At 36.1% G+C, this 19,579-nt stretch overlaps 2 protein-coding genes across 2 annotated transcripts; both read left to right on the forward strand.

Annotated features, from left to right (window-relative positions):
• Window positions 1-786: 786 nt before the first annotated feature.
• Window positions 787-1,704, forward strand: LOC142838131 (olfactory receptor 5AC1-like). Its single transcript, XM_075953464.1, has one exon. The coding sequence runs from the start codon at window positions 787-789 to the stop codon at window positions 1,702-1,704; it is 918 nt and encodes a 305-aa protein (XP_075809579.1).
• A 12,919-nt stretch (window positions 1,705-14,623) lies between these two features.
• On the forward strand, window positions 14,624-15,541 carry LOC142838139 (olfactory receptor 5AC1-like). The gene has a single exon (XM_075953473.1). The coding sequence runs from the start codon at window positions 14,624-14,626 to the stop codon at window positions 15,539-15,541; it is 918 nt and encodes a 305-aa protein (XP_075809588.1).
• The last annotated feature ends 4,038 nt before the right edge of the window (window positions 15,542-19,579 follow it).

Here is a 19,579-nt window from a genome sequence, read left to right on the forward strand (position 1 = left end):
TATTTTAAAGATATATGTGTATACATAAAATGAAAGTAGAAAGGATATCATCAGGAAGAAGAAAGATTAGGAAAGGGAGAAAATGTGATATTTCTTAGTTGTATTTTCAAAGCACATAATACAAAATAATGACATTATATAAACTATAACTTTGTATAATAATTATTTATTAATAATAAAATATAGTATTTTGTAGGAAACTGTAAAAGACTTTTTAAATTGAGATAATGTCTCTTTAAGACATTTTATTATAAGCCTGAAATGGTGACATGTGCCTTTAATCCCAACACTCTGGAGACAGAGGCAAGTAGACCTGAGTTTGAGGCTAACCTTGCCTAAATATTAGTACCAGGACAGCCTGGGCTACATAGATAAACCCTTTCTCAAAAAGACAAAAACAAACAAGCAATCACATATGACATTTTAGTATAAAAAGGATTATATATTTTTCATTCTAATGTCTTTATACCACCTCTCTCTCACACACACACAAAGTCACACACTTTATAACTGATTAAGATATGCATGAGAAGGTAAATTAGTGTGATCGGACTCATTATTTATCTTTCAGATAAGTGGGTCTGAAAGTTTGTATATTAAAATTGTTCAGAAAATATTTTGTTTCTGGCATGATTAAAAAGCAGAAACAAGACACATTCCTATCTATTGACTGTGGAATGCCTGAAGCACACAAAAGTAGTCTCAATACAATCTTATTCTACTGGGTCTTACTTACATTGAAAAAACTCTCCCCCCTCCTTGCAGTGAGCAGTCTGAGCGGGTGTGATGGAAGGAAATTGGACCCAGTTAGCTGAATTTTTTCTTCAAGGAATAACAGATCGTCCAGAGCTACAAGTCCCTCTATTCCTGGTGTTCGTTTCCATCTATGTCATCACCATGGTGGGCAATCTTGGCTTAATTTTTCTTGTCTTGAAGGATCCCCATCTTCACACTCCCATGTACCTTTTCCTTGGAAGTTTAGCCTTTGCTGATGCCTGTTCTTCAACTGCTGTGACTCCAAAAATGCTTATGAAATTTTTAAATAAGAATGACATGATATCACTGGGTGAGTGTTTTTCCCAATTTTATTTTTTTTGTTCGAGTGCGACTGCGGAATGTTTCCTACTGGTAGTGATGGCCTATGACCGCTATGTAGCCATATGCAACCCTCTGCACTATGCAGTTGTAATGTCCAAAAGACTCTGTGTTCAGTTCATAAGTGTGTCATATCTAATTGGACTTCTACTTGGCTCAATTCATGTAGCATTATTATTTAGGTTAACTTTTTGCAGTTCCAATATAATAGATCATTTCTTTTGTGATGTCATACCACTCTATACAATTTCTTGCACTGACCCATTTATTAATGCCTTGGTCCTTTTCGTTTTTGCTGTTTTTGTAGAAGTGAGTACTTTTATGAGCATTATAGTTTCTTATATCCATGTGCTTTTTGCCATCCTGAAAACAAAGTCTAAGAAGGGCAGAAGCAAAGCCTTCTCCACCTGCAGTGCCCACCTCGTGTCTGTCTCTTTGTTCTATGGCACCATCTTTGTCATATATGTGATATCTGTATCAGACACAGAAAATTATCAAGGTAAACTGTATTCATTATTCTACACTGTTATCATTCCTCTACTGAACCCGTTTATTTACAGCCTAAGAAACAAAGAAGTTTTAGGTGCATTGAGAAAACTCAGAAAATAATCACTATTTTCTGAAAATCTTAAAGTGTTTTCTATCACTAGATTCTCTCTTTTTAATTTCATCATAATATTTGGCACTGTATATTGCAGGGATAATGTGAATGTTTTACATAATGTTAGGTAGAGCAATAAAGCATAGATAAAATGCCTCTTATTATTATTGTTGTTGTTGTTGCTGTTAAAATAGTGAAGTCTTTAAAAGATAATAGAGAATAAACTGTTTTTGAATTCAAACTCAAACGAGAACATGAGTTATCTGCAAATTATTTTCTTCATAAGATTAATACATTCTTCTTTTTCTAATACATGTGTTTGTATATTATCGAAACAAAAATTCCATGTGTATGCATTCAACTTCTATTTTTCATTTATTGATTTTTCTTTTATACATAAATACATTGCAAATGATCATAACTAACATCCACCATCCCCTCTCATCCTCTTCCCATACACCTGCTGATTTTCTTCTTACTGTCAAAGGGAGCCCTTCCCTAATCTCATGTTTTTTCACACCTGCTGTATTTAACACAGTCATTGCAATTGTGGACATACAGCTGTGGAGGACGCTGCACAAAGAACACTGCACTCTTAATCCAAAACATGGAAAAAGGGCTGGAGTCAAGCTAGAACCTCTCTCTCTGATGAGTAGCCCTAGCCCTTGAGTACCAGAGAATGTTACAGAGCCCCTCTTCTTCCTCTGGCGTTTACATTTCTTCTGCTCACACTTCTATCATGTCCCTTAGGCCTTGGAGCAAATGCAATAGTTGTCCCCTTCAGGACTGGGGACTCTAGAGTTACTTATTTTCAGCACATTAACCATTTTTTTAAAAAAATGTGGTTTTTGAAATTTTTATATATAAATACAGTATTTATGGCATTTCCACACTTTTGTTTTCCCCCTCCAATTATTCCTGTCACATTTTCTCACATTCTGAAGCTCTGTTATGAGTCTCTGTGTTAATCATTGTCCTTCACAATAAGAAGCTTCTATAATCAAGGGTGAAAACTATGGCTAATAATACATCTGTTTGGAAAGTAGTCTAACCACATGTCCATTTAGCGTGATAATAAGTAGTGAATCCTAAACCACAAGAGTTGTGGCTGCCATGGTCAGGTGCTTTTCGTCATGTTTACAGTACCAGGTATACATGTCTTTCCATGGAGTAGGTATAAAATTCAATCAGTTTGCCATTGATTAGCCCTTAAGAATTGTGCTCTCACTGAATCAGTGGGAAGGAGTGCCCGACAGATGCCAGGGCTATCAGTGAGTGATCTCCCCCTATAGCCTCAATAGCACCTACTGGTAGTCTGAGGGCTAGGTCTACTCAGCGGGGAGAGAGATTCTAACTTGACTCCAGTATGTTGCCTCACTGTTATGGGTCAAGAGTGAACTGCTTTCAGTAATAGAGTTTTACCATGTGTTTCTGTTAGGCATCCAAAAGACAAATGCAAAAACTTTGCCTTGGGATGCTCTGTGGCCTTCACAATTAACACGCAGGGAATTGTCCCACACTTGATAATGGTATTTTCCTTAAAATTACTAGAGATTCTGGTATCAGTATTCGCCAACATGTCAAAGACCTCAGTTTGAATTTCTTTTATCAAAGCTATCTATATCGTTTAATATTGTAAACTAGCTATCAAAGTAGTAGTTTCCCTTTTTACTCAACTAAAACCTATTTCAAATCTTGATTGATTATATAAAATTTCCTGAAATGTGATTACATCATTGTAAACAATAGGAATATATTTATTTTTATAACCACTGCATATTACACACATGATAATGTATTGAAACCCAGTAAAAAATAAAACAATACTAGCAGTAACCTTGAATATTCTATTGTAAGTACCAACATCAGACATCAGACTGTTATACACATTTTTTTTCATTTGACAGTGGTTGACCTTGCCATTTGTCTCACAATGCAATTTTCTATATTTCTTTTAAGCTATAGTTATGATAATTACACACACACACACACACACACATATATATATATATACATATATATATATATATATATGTATATATATATATTTCATCCTGTTACCCTCTTTTTTTCCATTTCTCTCTCTCTGGATACATTCTTCCTTCCTACTTACCTTAAAGCAGATGGTTTATTGTTTGTGTTTTACTGTCCCCACAAGACTTCATTCAAATCCCCATGTCCTGTGGCTCCTCTCTTATTTTCTTGACTGTAAAGGTACTCTCTCAACCTCATTAACAAAAATAAAAAAATCTCAAAAATAAGTTTATCAGTGAGGAGTAAGATGTAGCATTTGTCAATTTCCCTTAATTATGTCCCATAATATAATATTTTTAGTTCTACTGATTTTCCTTGGTATTTCAATAATTTATTTTGCTTAACTTTAATAATTCAATTCAGCTAAGCTGGGTCTCATGATATGTCTTTTTAGCTATTTGAGAAGCCTGTGTACTGGCTTCCCTGGTTGTTGCATAAGTTTACAGTCTCTCCGAGTGATCATGATGGTTCCTGCTTCTCTATGTCATACCAGCATTCATTTCCTTAATAAAGTTGATTTTTTTCTCTTATAATTCCAGAGATGTAATACAAAATGTACTTTGTTCAAATTACTTTTATCATCCTCCCCTATTATCTTCCATCTCTTACCAAGTACCTTCTCCTACCAAAGTTGATGCCAAGAAATATTGACAAACTGAACCTAAGAACACATCAAAAAATAAATCATCCACAATGATGAAGAAGACTTCATCCCAAAGATGCAACACAGAAAATTCTGTCAATGTAATCCACTATATAAACAAACTGAAAGAAGAAAAACACATGATCATCTCATTAGATACTGAATCAGACTTTATCTTAATTCAATAGCCCTTAATGATAAAGGTCTTGGAGAATTCAGGGGTACAAGGAGTGTATATAAACAATAAAAGCAATATACAGCAAGTCAAGAGCCAATGTAAATGGAGAAAAATCAAGGTGATTCCACTAATATCAGATAAAATACTCACTCTCTATATTTATTCAATATATTACTCGAAAATATAGCTATAAATCAGCAATAAATCAGCAAAGGAAGATTGGAAAGAAAGAAGTCAAACATTTGCTATTTTCACATTATATAATATTCACAGTGACCAAAAAATATTCTACCAGGGAACTCCTACAGCTGACAAACACCTTCAGTGATGTTGTAGTTACAAGATTAACTCTAAAAAAAATCAATATCCCTCTTATATACAAAAGATAAATGGGCTGAGAATAAAATCAGAGAAACAATAGCCTTTACAATAATCACAAATTGTATAAAATATTTTGAGGTAACTCTAACCAAACAAGTGAAAGATATGTATGACAAGAAATGAAAGTCTCTGGAGAAAGAAACTGATGAAGATATCTCAAAATGAAAAGATCTCCCATGTTTATGGAGTAACTCTGCCATGCTGAACTGTGCTGAGTGACTGTGCTGAGTGAGCAGGAAGTACCATATATATCATAATAATTGCACAGCTTAAGATTTAAGAAAAACTTAGCATTTCAAAAAGCGCTCCTGGTCAGAAAATAATTGCAGATATGCAATAAAGAAAACTCCAGGTGAAAAAAGAACCTATAAATGGGTCATAGTGTTGAATGAAACTACATAGGCTTGGAAGGGAGAAGAAAAAAAAAATGTATAGAGAGTCATAAAATAAAGTTAATGCTCAAAAAAAAAGGGGTAAAGTCTTTAAAGAGATTTAAAGAGACTGGAGGGAGAGTTGGGCAGACAGCAAGGTAAGAGCACATTCAATGACATAAAAAGCAATATGACCCCATCAGAAACTAGCGTTTTTTTATTGAAAGAAAAAAAAATTCCCGCTATGAAAGGGTACATGACTTTCATCTAATGACAAGGTTTTTTTTTCAGTTTTTTTTTATTGAAAGAAAAAAAGAGAAATACCCGTCTCCTCCCAGCCTCCCATTTCCCTCCTCCTCCTCCCACTCTTCTCCTCCTCCCCCCACTCCTCTCCCCCTCCCTCTCCAGTCCAAAGAGCAGTCAGGGTTCCCTGCCCTGTGGAAAGTCCAAGGTCCTCCCCCCTCCATCCAGGTCTAGGAAAGTGAACATCCATACTGGCTAGGCTCCCACAAAGCCAGAACATTAAGTAGGATCAAAACCCAGTGCCATTGTCTTTGGCTTCTCATCAGCCCTCATTGTCCGCCATGTTCAAAGAGGCCGGTTTTTTCCCATGCTTTTTCAGTCACAGTCCAGCTGGCCTTGGTGAGTTCCCAATAGATCAGCATCACTGTCTCAGTAGGTGGGTGCGGCCCTCGTGGTCCTGACTTCCTTGCTCATGTTCTCCCTCCTTCTGCTCCTCATTGGGACCTTGGGGGCTCAGTCTAGTGCTCCAGTGTGGCTCTCTGTCTCTATCTCCATCCATTACCAGATGAAGGTTCTATGATGATATGCAAGATATTCATCAGTATTGCTATAGGATAGGGTCATTTCAGGTTCCCTATCCTCAGCTGCCCAAGGAGCTAACTGGGGACATCACCCTGGGCACCTGGGAGGCCCTCTGGGTTCAAGTCTCTTGCCAACCCTAAGATGGCTCCCTTAATTAAGTTATGTGATTCCCTGCTCCTCTAACCAACCTTCCTTTCTCCCAATCATCCCTTTTCCCCAAGTTCCCCCCATTCTCCCCTTCTTACTTTTCTCTCCCCCATCTTCCCTTAGCCCCGTCCCACCCCACCCCCAAGTTTCCAATTTTTTGCCCGGCAATCTTGTCTACTTCCCATACCCAGGATAACAACTATATGTTTTTCTTTGGGTTCACCTTCTTATTTAGCTTCTTTAGGATCCCAGATTATAGACTCAATGACCATTATTTGTGGATAGAAACCAATTATGAGTGAGTACATCCCATGTTCCTCTTTTTGGGTCTGGGATACCTCACTCAGGATAGTGTTTTCTATTTCCATCCATTTGCATGCAAAATTCGAGAAGTCATTGTTTTTTACCGCAGAGTAGTACTCTAATGTGTATATATTCCAGACTTTCTTCATCCATTCTTCCATTGAAAAACATCTAGGTTGTTTCCAGGTTCTGGCTATAACAAATAATGCTGCTATGAACATAGTTGAACAAATGCTTTTGTCATATGATAGGGTATCTATCATATATTCCCAAGAGTGGTATTGCTAAATCCAGGGGTAGGTTGATCCCGAATTTCCTGAGAAACAGAAACACTGATTTCCAAAGTGGTTGCACAAGATTGCATTCCCACCAGCAATGGATGAGGGTACCCCTTCCTCCACAGCCTCTCCAGCAAAGGCTATCATTGGAGTTTTTGATTTGAGCCATTCTGACAGGTGTAAGATGATATCTCAAAGTTGTTTTTATTTGCATTTCCCTGATTGCTAAAGAGGTTGAGCATGACCTTAAGTGTCTTTTGGCCATTTGAACTTCTTCTGTTGAGAATTCTCTGTTCAGTTCAGTGCCCCATTTTTAATTGGGTTAATTAGCATTTTAAAGTCTAGTTTCCTGAGTTCTCTATATATTTTGGAGATCAGACCTTTGTCTGTTGTGGGGTTGGTGACGATCTTCTCCCAGTCAGTAGGTTGCCTTTTTGTCTTAGTGACAGTGTCCTTTGCTTTACAGAAGCTTCTCAGTTTCAGTAGGTCCCATTTATTCAATGTTGCCCTTAATGTCTGTGCTGCTGGGGTTATACATAGGAAGCGATCTCCTGTGCCCATCTGTTGTAGGGTACTTCCCACTTTCTCTTCTATCAGGTTCAGTGTGTTCAGATTGATTTTGAGGTCTTTAATCCATTTGGACTTGAGTGATGTGGGAGTTTCATATATCAATCTGTTGATTTCATTTGTTAAGCAATAAAGAAACTGCATGGCCCTGATAGGTTAAAACGTAGGTGGGAGGAGTAAACAGAACAGAATGCTGGGTGGAAGTAAGCTCAGAGACGCCATGCTCCCCACTCCTGGGCAGACACACTTGATGAAGCTCCAACCCAGGATGGACGTAGGCTAGAATCTCCCTGGTAAGCCACTTCATGGGCTACGCAGATTATTAGAAATGGGCTAAATTAATATGTGAGAATTATCCTAGAAGAGGCTAGATAGAAATGGGCCAAGCAGTGTTTAAATGAATACAGTTTGTGTGTTGTTATTTCGGGCTTAAGCTACCAGGCGGCCGGGGTTCTGGGGACGCAGCCCTGCTGCTCATATTACTACACTTGAGTTGTGTGCATGGTCATACATAAGGGTCTATTTTCATTCTTCTACAGGTTGACATCCAGTTGTGCCAGCACCATTTGTTGAAGGTGCTTTCTTCTTCCATTGTATGCTTTTGGCTCCTTTATCAAAAATGAGGTGTTCATAGGTTTGTGGGTTAAAATCCGGGTCTTCTATACGATTCCATTGGTCGACTTCTCTGTTTTTATGCCAATACCACACTGTTTTCATTACTGTAGCTCTGTAATAGAGTTTGAAGTCAGGGATGGTAATGCCTCCAGAAGTTCCTTTATTCTATAGGATTGTTTTGGCTATCCTGGGTTTTTTGTTTTTCCATATAAAGTTGATTATTGTCCTCTCAAGATATACTGAAAGAAAAAAACCATATGATCATTTCATTAGATGCTGAAAAATCATTCGACAAAATTCAACATCCCTTTATGATAAAAGTCTTGGAGAGATTAGGGATACAAGGGTCATACCTAAATATAATAAAAGCTATTTACAGCAAGCCGACAGCTAACATCAAATTAAACAGAGAGAAACTCAAAGCCATTCCACTAAAATCAGAAACACGACAGGGCTGTCCACTCTCTCCATACCTCTTCAATATAGTGCTTGAAGTTTTAGCAATAGCAATAAGACAACATAAGGGGATCAAATGGATTCCTAGTGGAAAGGAAGAAGTTAAACTTTCATTATTTGCAGATGATATGATAGTGTACATAAGCGACCCCAAAAACTCCACCAAAGAACTCCTACATCTGATAAACACCTTTAGTAATGTGGCAGGATACAAGATCAACTCCAAAAAAATCAGTCGCCCTCCTATACACAAAGGATATGGAAGCAGAGAGGGAAATCAGAGAAGCTTCACCTTTCATGATAGCCACAAACAGCATAAATTATCTTGGGGTAACTCTAACCAAGGAAGTGAAAGATCTATTTGACAAGAACTTTAAGGCATTGAAGAAAGATATTGAAGAGGATACCAGAAGATGGAAGGATCTCCCTTGCTCTTGGAATGGGAGGATCAACATAGTAAAAATGGCAATTCTACCAAAGGCAATTTATATATTCAATGTAATCCCCATCAAGGTCCCATCAAAATTCTTCACAAAAACTAGCATTTCTAAATCAGCAAACCAGAAACATCCTAATACAGATAAATCAGAAGAAAACAACCTTAAAATTAACATTAAGAAGAGATAGAGGCCCTTAAAGACAAACTGAAAAATTTACTTGTTTAAGTAAAGAAAAAGACAAAAAAAAGGAAGAAATTCCTTAAAGATAGCCAAGAGAAACAATCAAACCGGTGAATAAAACAGTTCAAGTCATGAAAACGGAAAGAAAGGCATATAGGGAATTATGATGAAAAATCTTGGTAAACAATTAGGACCTACAGACACAAGCACAAACAACACAATACAAATAATGGAAAAGAGAATCTCAGGTGTGGAAGATATAATAGAGAAAATAGATTCAGCAGTCAATGAAATTGTTAAACACAACAAATCCTTGACACAAAAAATCCAGGAAATCTTGGATAGCATGAAGAGAGCAAACCTAAGAATAATAGGGAGAGATGAAGAGAACTACAGATCAAAGGCACAGGAAATATATTCAACAAAATCATAGACAATAGCTTTCCCAACCTAAAGAATGACAATGACTATTAAAAACAAAGAAGATTAAAGATTACCAAATAGACTGGACAAGAAACATTCCCTTGCTACATAATAAGCATACAGAATAAAGAAAGCACATCAAAGCTGCAAAGAGAAAAGATCAAGTAACATATAAAGCAGACCTATCAAAATTACACTGGACTTCTCAATGGATACTGTGAAAGCCAGGAGATACAGAAGGACATTCTGCAGACACTAAGAGACCACAGATGCCAATAAAGACTGGGATACCCAACAAAGCTTTCAACTACCTTGGATAGAGAAAGCAAGATATTCCATGACAAAACCAAATTTAAACAGTACCTATTCACAGATCTAGCCCTACCGAAAGCACTAGAAGGAAAGCTAGTTTCCAACCCAAGAAAACTAGCTATACAGACAGTAGATAATTTCACACCAGCACTATCCAAAAAAGGAAAACAAACACACACACACAATACCACTATCAACATTAAAACCAAAATTAACAGGTACTAACCATCACCAGTAATTAATATCTCTTAATATCAATTGTCTTAATTCACCTATAAAAAGACGCAAGCTAACTGAGTGGATTTGAAAACACAATCTATCCTTCTGCTGAATTCAAGAAAGACTCCTCAACTTCAAAGAAGGACATTATGTCAGAGTAAAGGGTTGGGGAAAGATTTTCCAATCAAATGGACCTAAAAACCAGTAGGTATAACTATCCTAATATCTAACAAAATTGACTCCAAACTAAAATTCATCAGAAGAGATGAAGAAAGATATTTCATCATTTTTACATGATAAATTCATCAAAATGAAGTCATAATTCTCCAAGGCCACACACATTTGCAAAACAAATATTAAAGTTGAAATCACACATCAAACCCTATTCATTAATAGTAGAAATTTTCACACCCCACTCTCACCACTGGACAGAATGACAAGACAGAATCTTATCAAAGAAATAAGGGAATTAACAAGTATCATGACTCAAATGAACTTAAAAAACAACTATAGAACATTCTACCCAAACACACACACAAACCATATATACATATATATGGAATAACCTCCTGTATCTTATTGAATCACTATAACTTAAAGTTAGAATTTAACAACAACATTAATTGCCAAAAGCCCACAAACTCATGGAAATTAAACAGTACTCAATTGAATCAACCCTGAGTAAAGGAAGAAATAAAGAAATTAAAGACTTTCTAGAATTCAAGGAAAATTAATACACAACATATCCAAACTTATGTGACAGTATGACAGCAGTGATAAGAGAAAAGTTCATGCCACTAAGTGCCTACATAAAGAACCTGAGCTTGATCCTGCCTCGACTTGATATATTATGCTTTTTTTTCTTTTGGATTTTTCGAGACAGGGTTTCTCCGTAGCTTTTTGGTTCCTGTCCTGGAACTACCTCTTATAGACCAGGCTGGCCTCGAACTCACAGAGATCCGCCTGCCTCTGCCTCCCGAGTGCTGGGATTAAAGGCATGCACCACGCCGCCTGGCTTATATTATGCTTTCTTGAGTCCCATGTGAGGCCTGACTCTTTCAAAACAGAGGATTGTGGGAATACAGAAGGTGATGGTAGGATATAAAAGAGAGATGGAAAACTGCGGTTGCTATGTAAAATAAATGAAAAAATATTTTAAAAATAAATACTATCCAATGTAGGACAGCATGGCTGTTGCTTAGAAGTAAATTTAGAGAGCAAATCTATTATACCACTGAAAGAATATTGATGGAGTAAGCATTTTATTTAACTTATAATTAACCTATATCTTTAGATTTTGAAAGAAATGGACCATATGAGGACAACTGCAATACTCTTATTAGTTTTGATCTGTTGATTAGTTAATAATGCCCAGCAGATGGGATTAACCCTACTGGGAGTTTTTTGCCAGCATTTGGGGAGTTTCGCTGTTCATCTCACAAGCAGGATTGAAGATGGGAAGGAATAAATATCGCTCCCTCCAAACTGTGTTTCTTAAGGAAATTTGACACAGAAAGAACAGTTCTTGATACCCTTGTTCCTTCACTTCAAGAATTCTTCATGAAAATTTTGATATTATATTCAAGGGTAAGAGATTATTTTTTCTACTTTCTTTTAAAAAAAATTTAATGATGCCCATGTCAAATACAAAGGCTTTCTCAAATATATTAGACAACATTTGTGGAAATAACTTTCTATGGGATTTATCTAATAAAAATAATGCAAAGCCATTCCTATTGAAAGAGCTAAATCCCTACGACACACAGGTACTTGTTTGTGGACCAGAGATTTGACCTCCACCATGAGGTTTTGAGAAGTCCTTTCAGGTAAACTTACACTAGGATTCTTATTAATAACATTGGGAAGTTTATTTTTTTTTTACTACTGAGGGCTTTTGCATCACAGAAAACTTAGTACACTGTGGTGAACCTTTAAATCAAACTTCATAAATTTGTATATAAGTAATAGTAAGTTGAAGGTGTAATTGAGACTCATGGGTTCTGAAAATTTATGTTCTGTGTCCTTAATTAAGACAATGTAATAAAACCAATCTGTCAAAATTCAGTTAGCGTTTAAATGAATTTTATTTTAAAATGTCCTAGTATCCAAGTTAAATCACTCAGAAGTGTGTGACATCTAGGCAGTATCTGTCTGGTTCTAGGTTCACATTTCTTTCCTAGAAACATGAAGAAAGGAAGAGTCCACCACACTGGGAATATCAGTTACATTAGTAAATTTTTGACAAATGACAATCATAGTGTTAAAGTTTTTGGAGATCAGATGTTTGAATTTATTTCAAACATACCAGCTTCCATTAATGTATTTACAAGCCTAATAAAACTACAAAACAATTTCTTTTCTCTATTTCGAGTAAGGAGGGAGAAGGAAATCCTTCCAAGAATATTGCCTCTATTCAAGAGAAACAACGCCCCTTGATAACTTTCTATGTAATAATTAAGTTCTGCATATTTTTATATCCTTAAGATTTTTCTTGGTCAACATGCTGTTTATTCAATTTATACTTCAATAGTTTTCCATTTTTCTTTCAGTTTGTAATAATGATGTAATTAATGAGAATTCTAAAATTACTTGTAGGAGACCACAGACATTAGCATGACATCTTTAGTTAATTTCATAATGAAATGCTAAAGTAAAAAAATAAAAAAATATGTATTGGCACAAAACTATTTGTGTAGTCTTTTAATAGCCCATGACTGTCTGTTGTTTAGACATTCATGCCTGCTGTTTACAATTGAACTCTTCCTGTTTTAGTTTACCAGAGAAATGTTAATGTACACAAACATATTATGTGCAGAATTCTGCATATTTTGGCATCCCAGAAATGCAATGTAGTGGTACTGTCTTCACTCCTTCTCGGTTTCTACTGGATCAATCTTCACTTTCTGGCTTATTGCACTCATGGATTTATTTTGATCTTTTTTCTTCTTTGTTCATTATGTATATAGTCATTATCAATCAATTTGTTGCAGAATTTCAGTAATATGATTTTCTTTTTTTTTAGGCTACTTGTGATGACCTGTTAGAGTGGACATCCTAACTGACAAGAGGAAATATCAGAGGTGTGGGTGTTCACAACAATCATCTGTGAAGACTCACACATTGCATCCCGTGAAAGCATATTCTTGCGGTAATATGAGCATGGGCTCTCCATCGTGTGTGCAGCACAGCCCACAAACTTAGTGACTTTTCTAGACTGTGTGTTCAAAAGCCGGATAAGAAGCAACTTAAAGAAGGCAGGATTTTCTTCTTAAAACATATATTTTGTTTATTGTTTTATGGTTTGTGGTATTTTACCTACTGGATGTCTTTGCTGGGAACTGAACTAAGATCCTTTGGAATAGTGGCTAGTGCTCTTATCCACTAAGTCATTTTCGTGTCCCCTCTATTTCTTTCCATCTCGCTGTTTTTCTTTGTATCCTTCACAAATTTCAACACTTGAATTACATCCAGCTGTTGAAAAGTTTAGCCTTTCTACTGTTGTTTCTTTTTTAATGTGTAATTTTGCCTTAATGTTGAAAATCTCACTCAGAAAGTGAAATGAAATGTTTTTTAACATAATTCTTTTGAGAGGAAATAAAAAGGTCTACTATAAATCTATGATTTTGAAAGGAGCATAAATAAGGAAATGCATGAATAGGGTTTTAATTGTTATCTTATCACTTGACTATTAATATGTTAAGATTAAAGAATTATGCACAAGAATAATACAAAGATATGTTAAGTAGCTTTACCACATAAAACTTTTGAAGATATGTGAGTATATATAAAATATATATATATATATGTAAGTAGAAAGAATATCATCTGGAAAAAGAAAGATTACAAAAGAGAGAAGAGTGTGAGATACTCTTCGTTGTAGTTTCAAAGTTTGTAATACAATAAAATAAATATGACATGTAGACTATTACTTTGTATGATAATTATTTATTAATAAGAACATATAAAATTTTATGTAAAAAAGCAAAAGACTTTTTAATTTGAGTAGTGTCCCTTCAAGACAGTTTTTAATATACCTGGAATGATGAGACATGCCTTTAATTCGAGACAGAGACTGGTAGATCTGAGTTTGATGTCACTCTAGTCTGAATACTAGGACCAGCCTGAGCCACACAGATAAATCCTGTCCCAATAAACAAAAATAAAAAATGACATATTAGTACAAAAAGAATTATGTATTTTTATTCTAAATTCTGTATAAAATCTCTCCCCTTTCCTTGTCTCTCTCCCCCCCTCACACACACACTATTTATTACTGATTCAGGTATGCATGAAAACAAGTAAATTAGTGCCTATTATCTCATTATTTACCTTTAGGATAATTGGATGTGGAAAGTTTATACATTAAAACTGTTCATAAAATATTTTTGGTTTCAGACATATTTAAAAGGCAGAAATATGACACCTTCCTGTCTATTCACTGCAGAGCACCATATGCACACAAAAGTGGTTTTAATACAACCCTATTCTTAATGATATTTAGTAACATTTAAAAAAATCTCCTCCCTCCTTGCAGTGAGCAGTCTGAGCGGGTGTGATGGAAGGAAACAGGACCCTGCTGACTGAGTTTGTCCTCAGAGGAATAACAGATCGTCCAGAGCTGCAAGTCCCCCTGTTCCTGGTGTTCTTCTTCATCTATGTCATCACCTTGGTGGGCAACCTTGGCTTAATCTTTCTCATCTGGAAGGATCCCCATCTTCACACTCCCATGTACATTTTCCTTGGAAATTTAGCCTTTTCTGATGCCTGTACTTCATCCTCTGTGACTCCTAAGATGCTTATGAAATTTTTAAATAAGAATGACATGATATCCCTGGGTGAGTGTTTCTCCCAATTTTATTTTTTTTGTTCAAGTGCAATTGCTGATTGTTATCTCCTGGTAGCGATGGCCTATGACCGCTATGTAGCCATATGCAACCCTCTGCACTATGTAGTTATAATGTCCAAAAGACTCTGTGTTAAGTTCATAAGTGTGTCATATCTAATTGGACTCCTATTTGCCTTACTTTATGTAGGAATGTTGTTTAGGTTAACGTTTTGCAGTTCCAATATAATAGATCATTTCTTCTGTGATCTCATACCACTCTATACAATTTCTTGCACTGACCCATTCATTAATGCATTGCTCCTTTTTATTTTTGCTGTTTTTATACAAGTGAGTACTTTTATGAGCATTATAGTTTCTTATATCCGTGTGCTTTGTGCCATCCTGAAAACAAAGTCCGAGAAGGGCAGAAGCAAAGCCTTCTCCACCTGCAGTGCCCATCTGGTGTCTGTTTCCTTGTTCTATGGCACCCTCTTTGTCATATACGTGCTCTCTGGATCTGACACAGAAAATTATCAGGGTAAATTGTATTCATTATTCTACACCATCATCATTCCTCTTCTGAACCCCTTTATTTATAGCCTAAGAAACAAAGAAGTTTTAGGTGCTTTGAGAAAACTTGCAAAATGATGACAATTTTCTGAAAACTTCAAGGTGTTTCCTATCACCAGATCCTCTCTTTTTAAGTTCATCATAATATTTGACCCTGTATTTTTACAGAATAGGAATTTTTTACATATTATTAAGTAACACAATAAAATGTGACTAAAATGTCTGTGTTTATTATTATTATAAAATAGTAAAGTCTCTAAGAAAAGATAAACCATAAATTGTTTTTGCATTCACACTCAAAGATCATGGATTATCTGCAAAGTATTTTTTCATAAGTTTAATGAATTCTTCTTTTTCTAATACATGTGTTTGTACATCATTGTATGAAAATATCCATGTATAAGAATTTAAGTAGTTTTTATTTATTATGTTTTTACTTTATACAAGACTGTACTGGATGTGATCACCACACTCATCTGTTGATTTTTTTCTTACTACCAAGTAAAGCCCTTTTTTACTCTCGTGTCTTTGTTCTTCTGTATTCTACTTGGTCATGGTAATCATGAACATTCAATTGTGGAGAATGCTTACACAATGAACAATTTCACTCTTGATCTCAAGCAATGAGACAACAGACCGGAAGCCAGCTAAAATCTCTCTCCCTGCTGAGTAGCCCTAGCCCTCAGAGTATTAGAACCTCTAATGTAGGTAGAATGGTTAGATGATATCATGAGAGGCCCGCATTTTTCTGAAGGAAAAGGAGAAGGAGTGAATTAGGAAAAGGAAGAATAGGAGAGGTTGAGGGGAGGGACTGGGAGAAGAGGATGGAGGAACAAGAAACTGATCAGACTGGAATTAATTAATCAATTAATTAATTTAAAAACATTTATGGACTTATTTTAGGGGGTTTTAAAAGTTTTGTCAAAACTTCCACACTCAGGAAATACTGCAGGAGAATGGACATGTACTTTGTAAAAATACAAGATCAGGGACTTGGCTATGAGGTTGTGCCTCCTAGTAATACCAGAAGCAATATCTGTAAAGTCTAACAAACATTGTCAGGCAAATGTGACATAAGTAAGAATTACACTAATGAACTTGCTAAACAAGATGCAGAGAAGCCCATGAGAACTCAACCCTACAAGAAGAACTATAGTCTATTTAGGAGAGAGGAGTATGATCTTCCCCAGGGAAGAGTACACCAATTGATTGTCTAGTGTCAAATGATGAGCCCTGAAAATGTACATACAGTAAGTATTATATGGAATGAACAGGTCCATATGCTATAACAATTTTAATATGTTGTGTATGTATGAATGTATGTACATATGTATGTATGTATGTATGTATGTATATATGAATGCAATAGTAATTTTGAAAAAGAGATCATGAATTTAAATGAGAGTACAGAGAGCTATACAGGAGTATTTAGAGAAAGGAAAGGAAATAGAAAAATATTGTAATTAAATTGAAGTCTCAAAAAATGTTTTATGACTTTCTCTAATCTTAAAGTTCTAAAATTGAAAAGCATAGCATCCAAATATGTTTATATTATTATAAATGTTGTCTTGCACTTTTGCAACAAACCTGGATCTAGAGAAATTCCCAGGAATCCACAAAAATGATCCTGCCTAAGACCCTAAGGAATAGAAGAGAGGGGTCCGATCTTGACTTGCCCTGTAGTCAGATTGATGATTACCTTAAATATCACTTTAGAACCTTTGTTCAACAATGGATGAAAACAGAGGCAGAGACCCACATCAGAGCACTGTACTAAGATCCCAAGGTCCAGTTGCAGAGTGGAAGGAATGAGAATATGAGCAAAGAGGTCAAGACCATAATGGGTTCATCCACTGACGCAGTTTGCCTGAGCTAAAGGGAGCTCACCAACTCCAGCGGGACTGAGATGGAACAAACATAGTACCAAACTAGTCCCTCTGAATGTGGTTGACAGTTGCATGGCTGAGACAGACTGAGGGGCTACTTACTGGCTGTCACATGGAAATTTATCTGTACTTCATGTACTGGCTTTTTGGGATCCTGTTCTCTTTGGATTGGATGTATACCTTGTGCGGCCTAGATATAGTAGGGAGGGCTTTGGACCTTCCACAAAGCAATGTGCCTTACCCTCTCTGAGGATTAGGTGGAGATGGGGTGGGGGATGAAAAGGGGAATGGGAAGAGGGAAAAGAGTGAGAATTTGGATTGGTATTTTTTTTAAAAAAATCTAATAAAATTTTTAATAAAAAAAGAGAAACTCTTGTCATTGGTGGCAGAAGATAAAGACACATGTAATGGTGACATGAATTGTATTGGTAGTTGTTTTACTTGCTCATAAATGAACATGCCTATCTCTTTTGCAAGAGAGTAAAGTTTGGGGAGAACAAAACTGAATTAAGATGTTTGCTTTTTCCTGGAAGTTTAATTTAACTCTGTACAAAGGGCAACTTTTGTGTTTGGGGGAACAGGTGGTTCCAGATAGAGACTGTCTGTGTAAAAACCTTGTCTCTCCTAAAACTCATTGTATAGACCGGGCTGGCTTCCAACTCATAGAGATCTGCCTGCCTCTGTCTCTAATGCCCTGGGATTAAAGGTTCATGCCACTATGACCAGCTTGCAACTTTTAAACATACTTCATTCCATCTTATGTTGACATAGAGAACAGAAAGACATTTAGATGGAGTAAAGGAAGGAAAAATATACAACATGGATGGTCCGTTTTTAAGAGATCACTTCCATTTTTAATGATAATGATGACATTTCACAACTGAGTCGATCAGACTGCAATATTAAGCCACAGACATTTTCTTCCTAACTACAATACAACTTTCAAGCCTGACCACCACTATGTCATCTTCTATGGTTTTCACAAATTTTCATTTACAAGATCCATTTGAGTCTTTTCTTTTTAATAACTCTCTTTTTCATCAATATTACCTTAGTTTCATTCTACTTACTGTAACAGAATACACTATCAACTTCTGAGAAAAAGGATAGTTTGGGAGTCATAATATCATGGTGATACATTACTTCATGGCAGGAAGGTCAAACCAGAGTTTGAAGCAGCTGGCAAACTGCACCCACAGTCAGGAAACAGCAATAACAGAGAGTCGGGCCAGGTTAGAGAACTTCAAAGGCATATTATCAGTGACCAATTTCTTCCAGCAAAGTCTGAATATTCTAAAATTCCATAATCGTTCCAATAGCAGCGCCAGCTAGGAAGAATTTTCAAATCCATGACCCCATACTGAACAATTCCCATCAAACTAAAGCATTCCACTCCTGGTCTCTATAGTCCACTCATGGCCGATTCATGAAGTAAAGAGGATTCAGTGTAACTTTAGTAACCCCATTGTCTTAATAAGTCACAATACTAGCAAAAAGTCCAAAATCTCAAGACAGATTCTCCACTAATGACATATGCAACGTAAGTTCTTAATTGTAACCCAAGTAAAATAAAATAAAAATATATACTTACATCATACAGAGTAATCATTCCCATTCCAAAAAAGAATAAGCACATAGCAAGGAAATATTGGCCAAAGCAAAGCCAATATCCAGTAGCACAAAACACCAAACTTGCAGCTCCATGTCCAGCCCATAAAACTGAAAAGGAATCATCTCACCTGAAAAGGGCTTGGGGGCCTCATCTCTGAAACTCTGCTGCCTGTGGCATATACAACCACTGTGCTGGGCCAACTCATCTTCATGTGTGCAGCTGTTCTCAGAAGTCCCATGGTTCTGTAGTTCCAAATCTCTCAAGTCTCAATTGCTTTGCCTTCATTACTTCACAAAAAATGTGCTCAGAACTTCCTTACATGGATTCTGAACCTTCCACACATTGTCTGGACAGAAATGCTTGCCATATTGTCTGAGCAGAGATGCTTGCCATGACTCTCCCTCAATTTTGCAACTTTAATTCCTTCAAAAGTAGTACCATGGCCAATTCTGGCAAGTTCTGCTGGCAGCTTTAGATGTAGACTTTGACTCTGACATCACAACTGCTTTAGCTTCTTAGTTTTGAGGAAACACTCTGCTATAGAGTTGCCTTATAGGATTACTACAGTACTTCTTCATTGTGAGCTTAGGGTCTCTGGTTTCAAATATATATATATAT

Source organism: Microtus pennsylvanicus, chromosome 1, assembly GCF_037038515.1.
Source record: "Microtus pennsylvanicus isolate mMicPen1 chromosome 1, mMicPen1.hap1, whole genome shotgun sequence".
NCBI classification, from domain to species: Eukaryota; Metazoa; Chordata; class Mammalia; order Rodentia; family Cricetidae; genus Microtus; species Microtus pennsylvanicus.

Bases quoted from the DNA above. Each gene is read 5' to 3' on its own strand.
- LOC142838139 (XM_075953473.1), top strand. From the start codon at position 14,624: ATGGAAGGAAACAGGACCCTGCTGACTGAGTTTGTCCTCAGAGGAATA.
- LOC142838131 (XM_075953464.1), top strand. From the start codon at position 787: ATGGAAGGAAATTGGACCCAGTTAGCTGAATTTTTTCTTCAAGGAATA.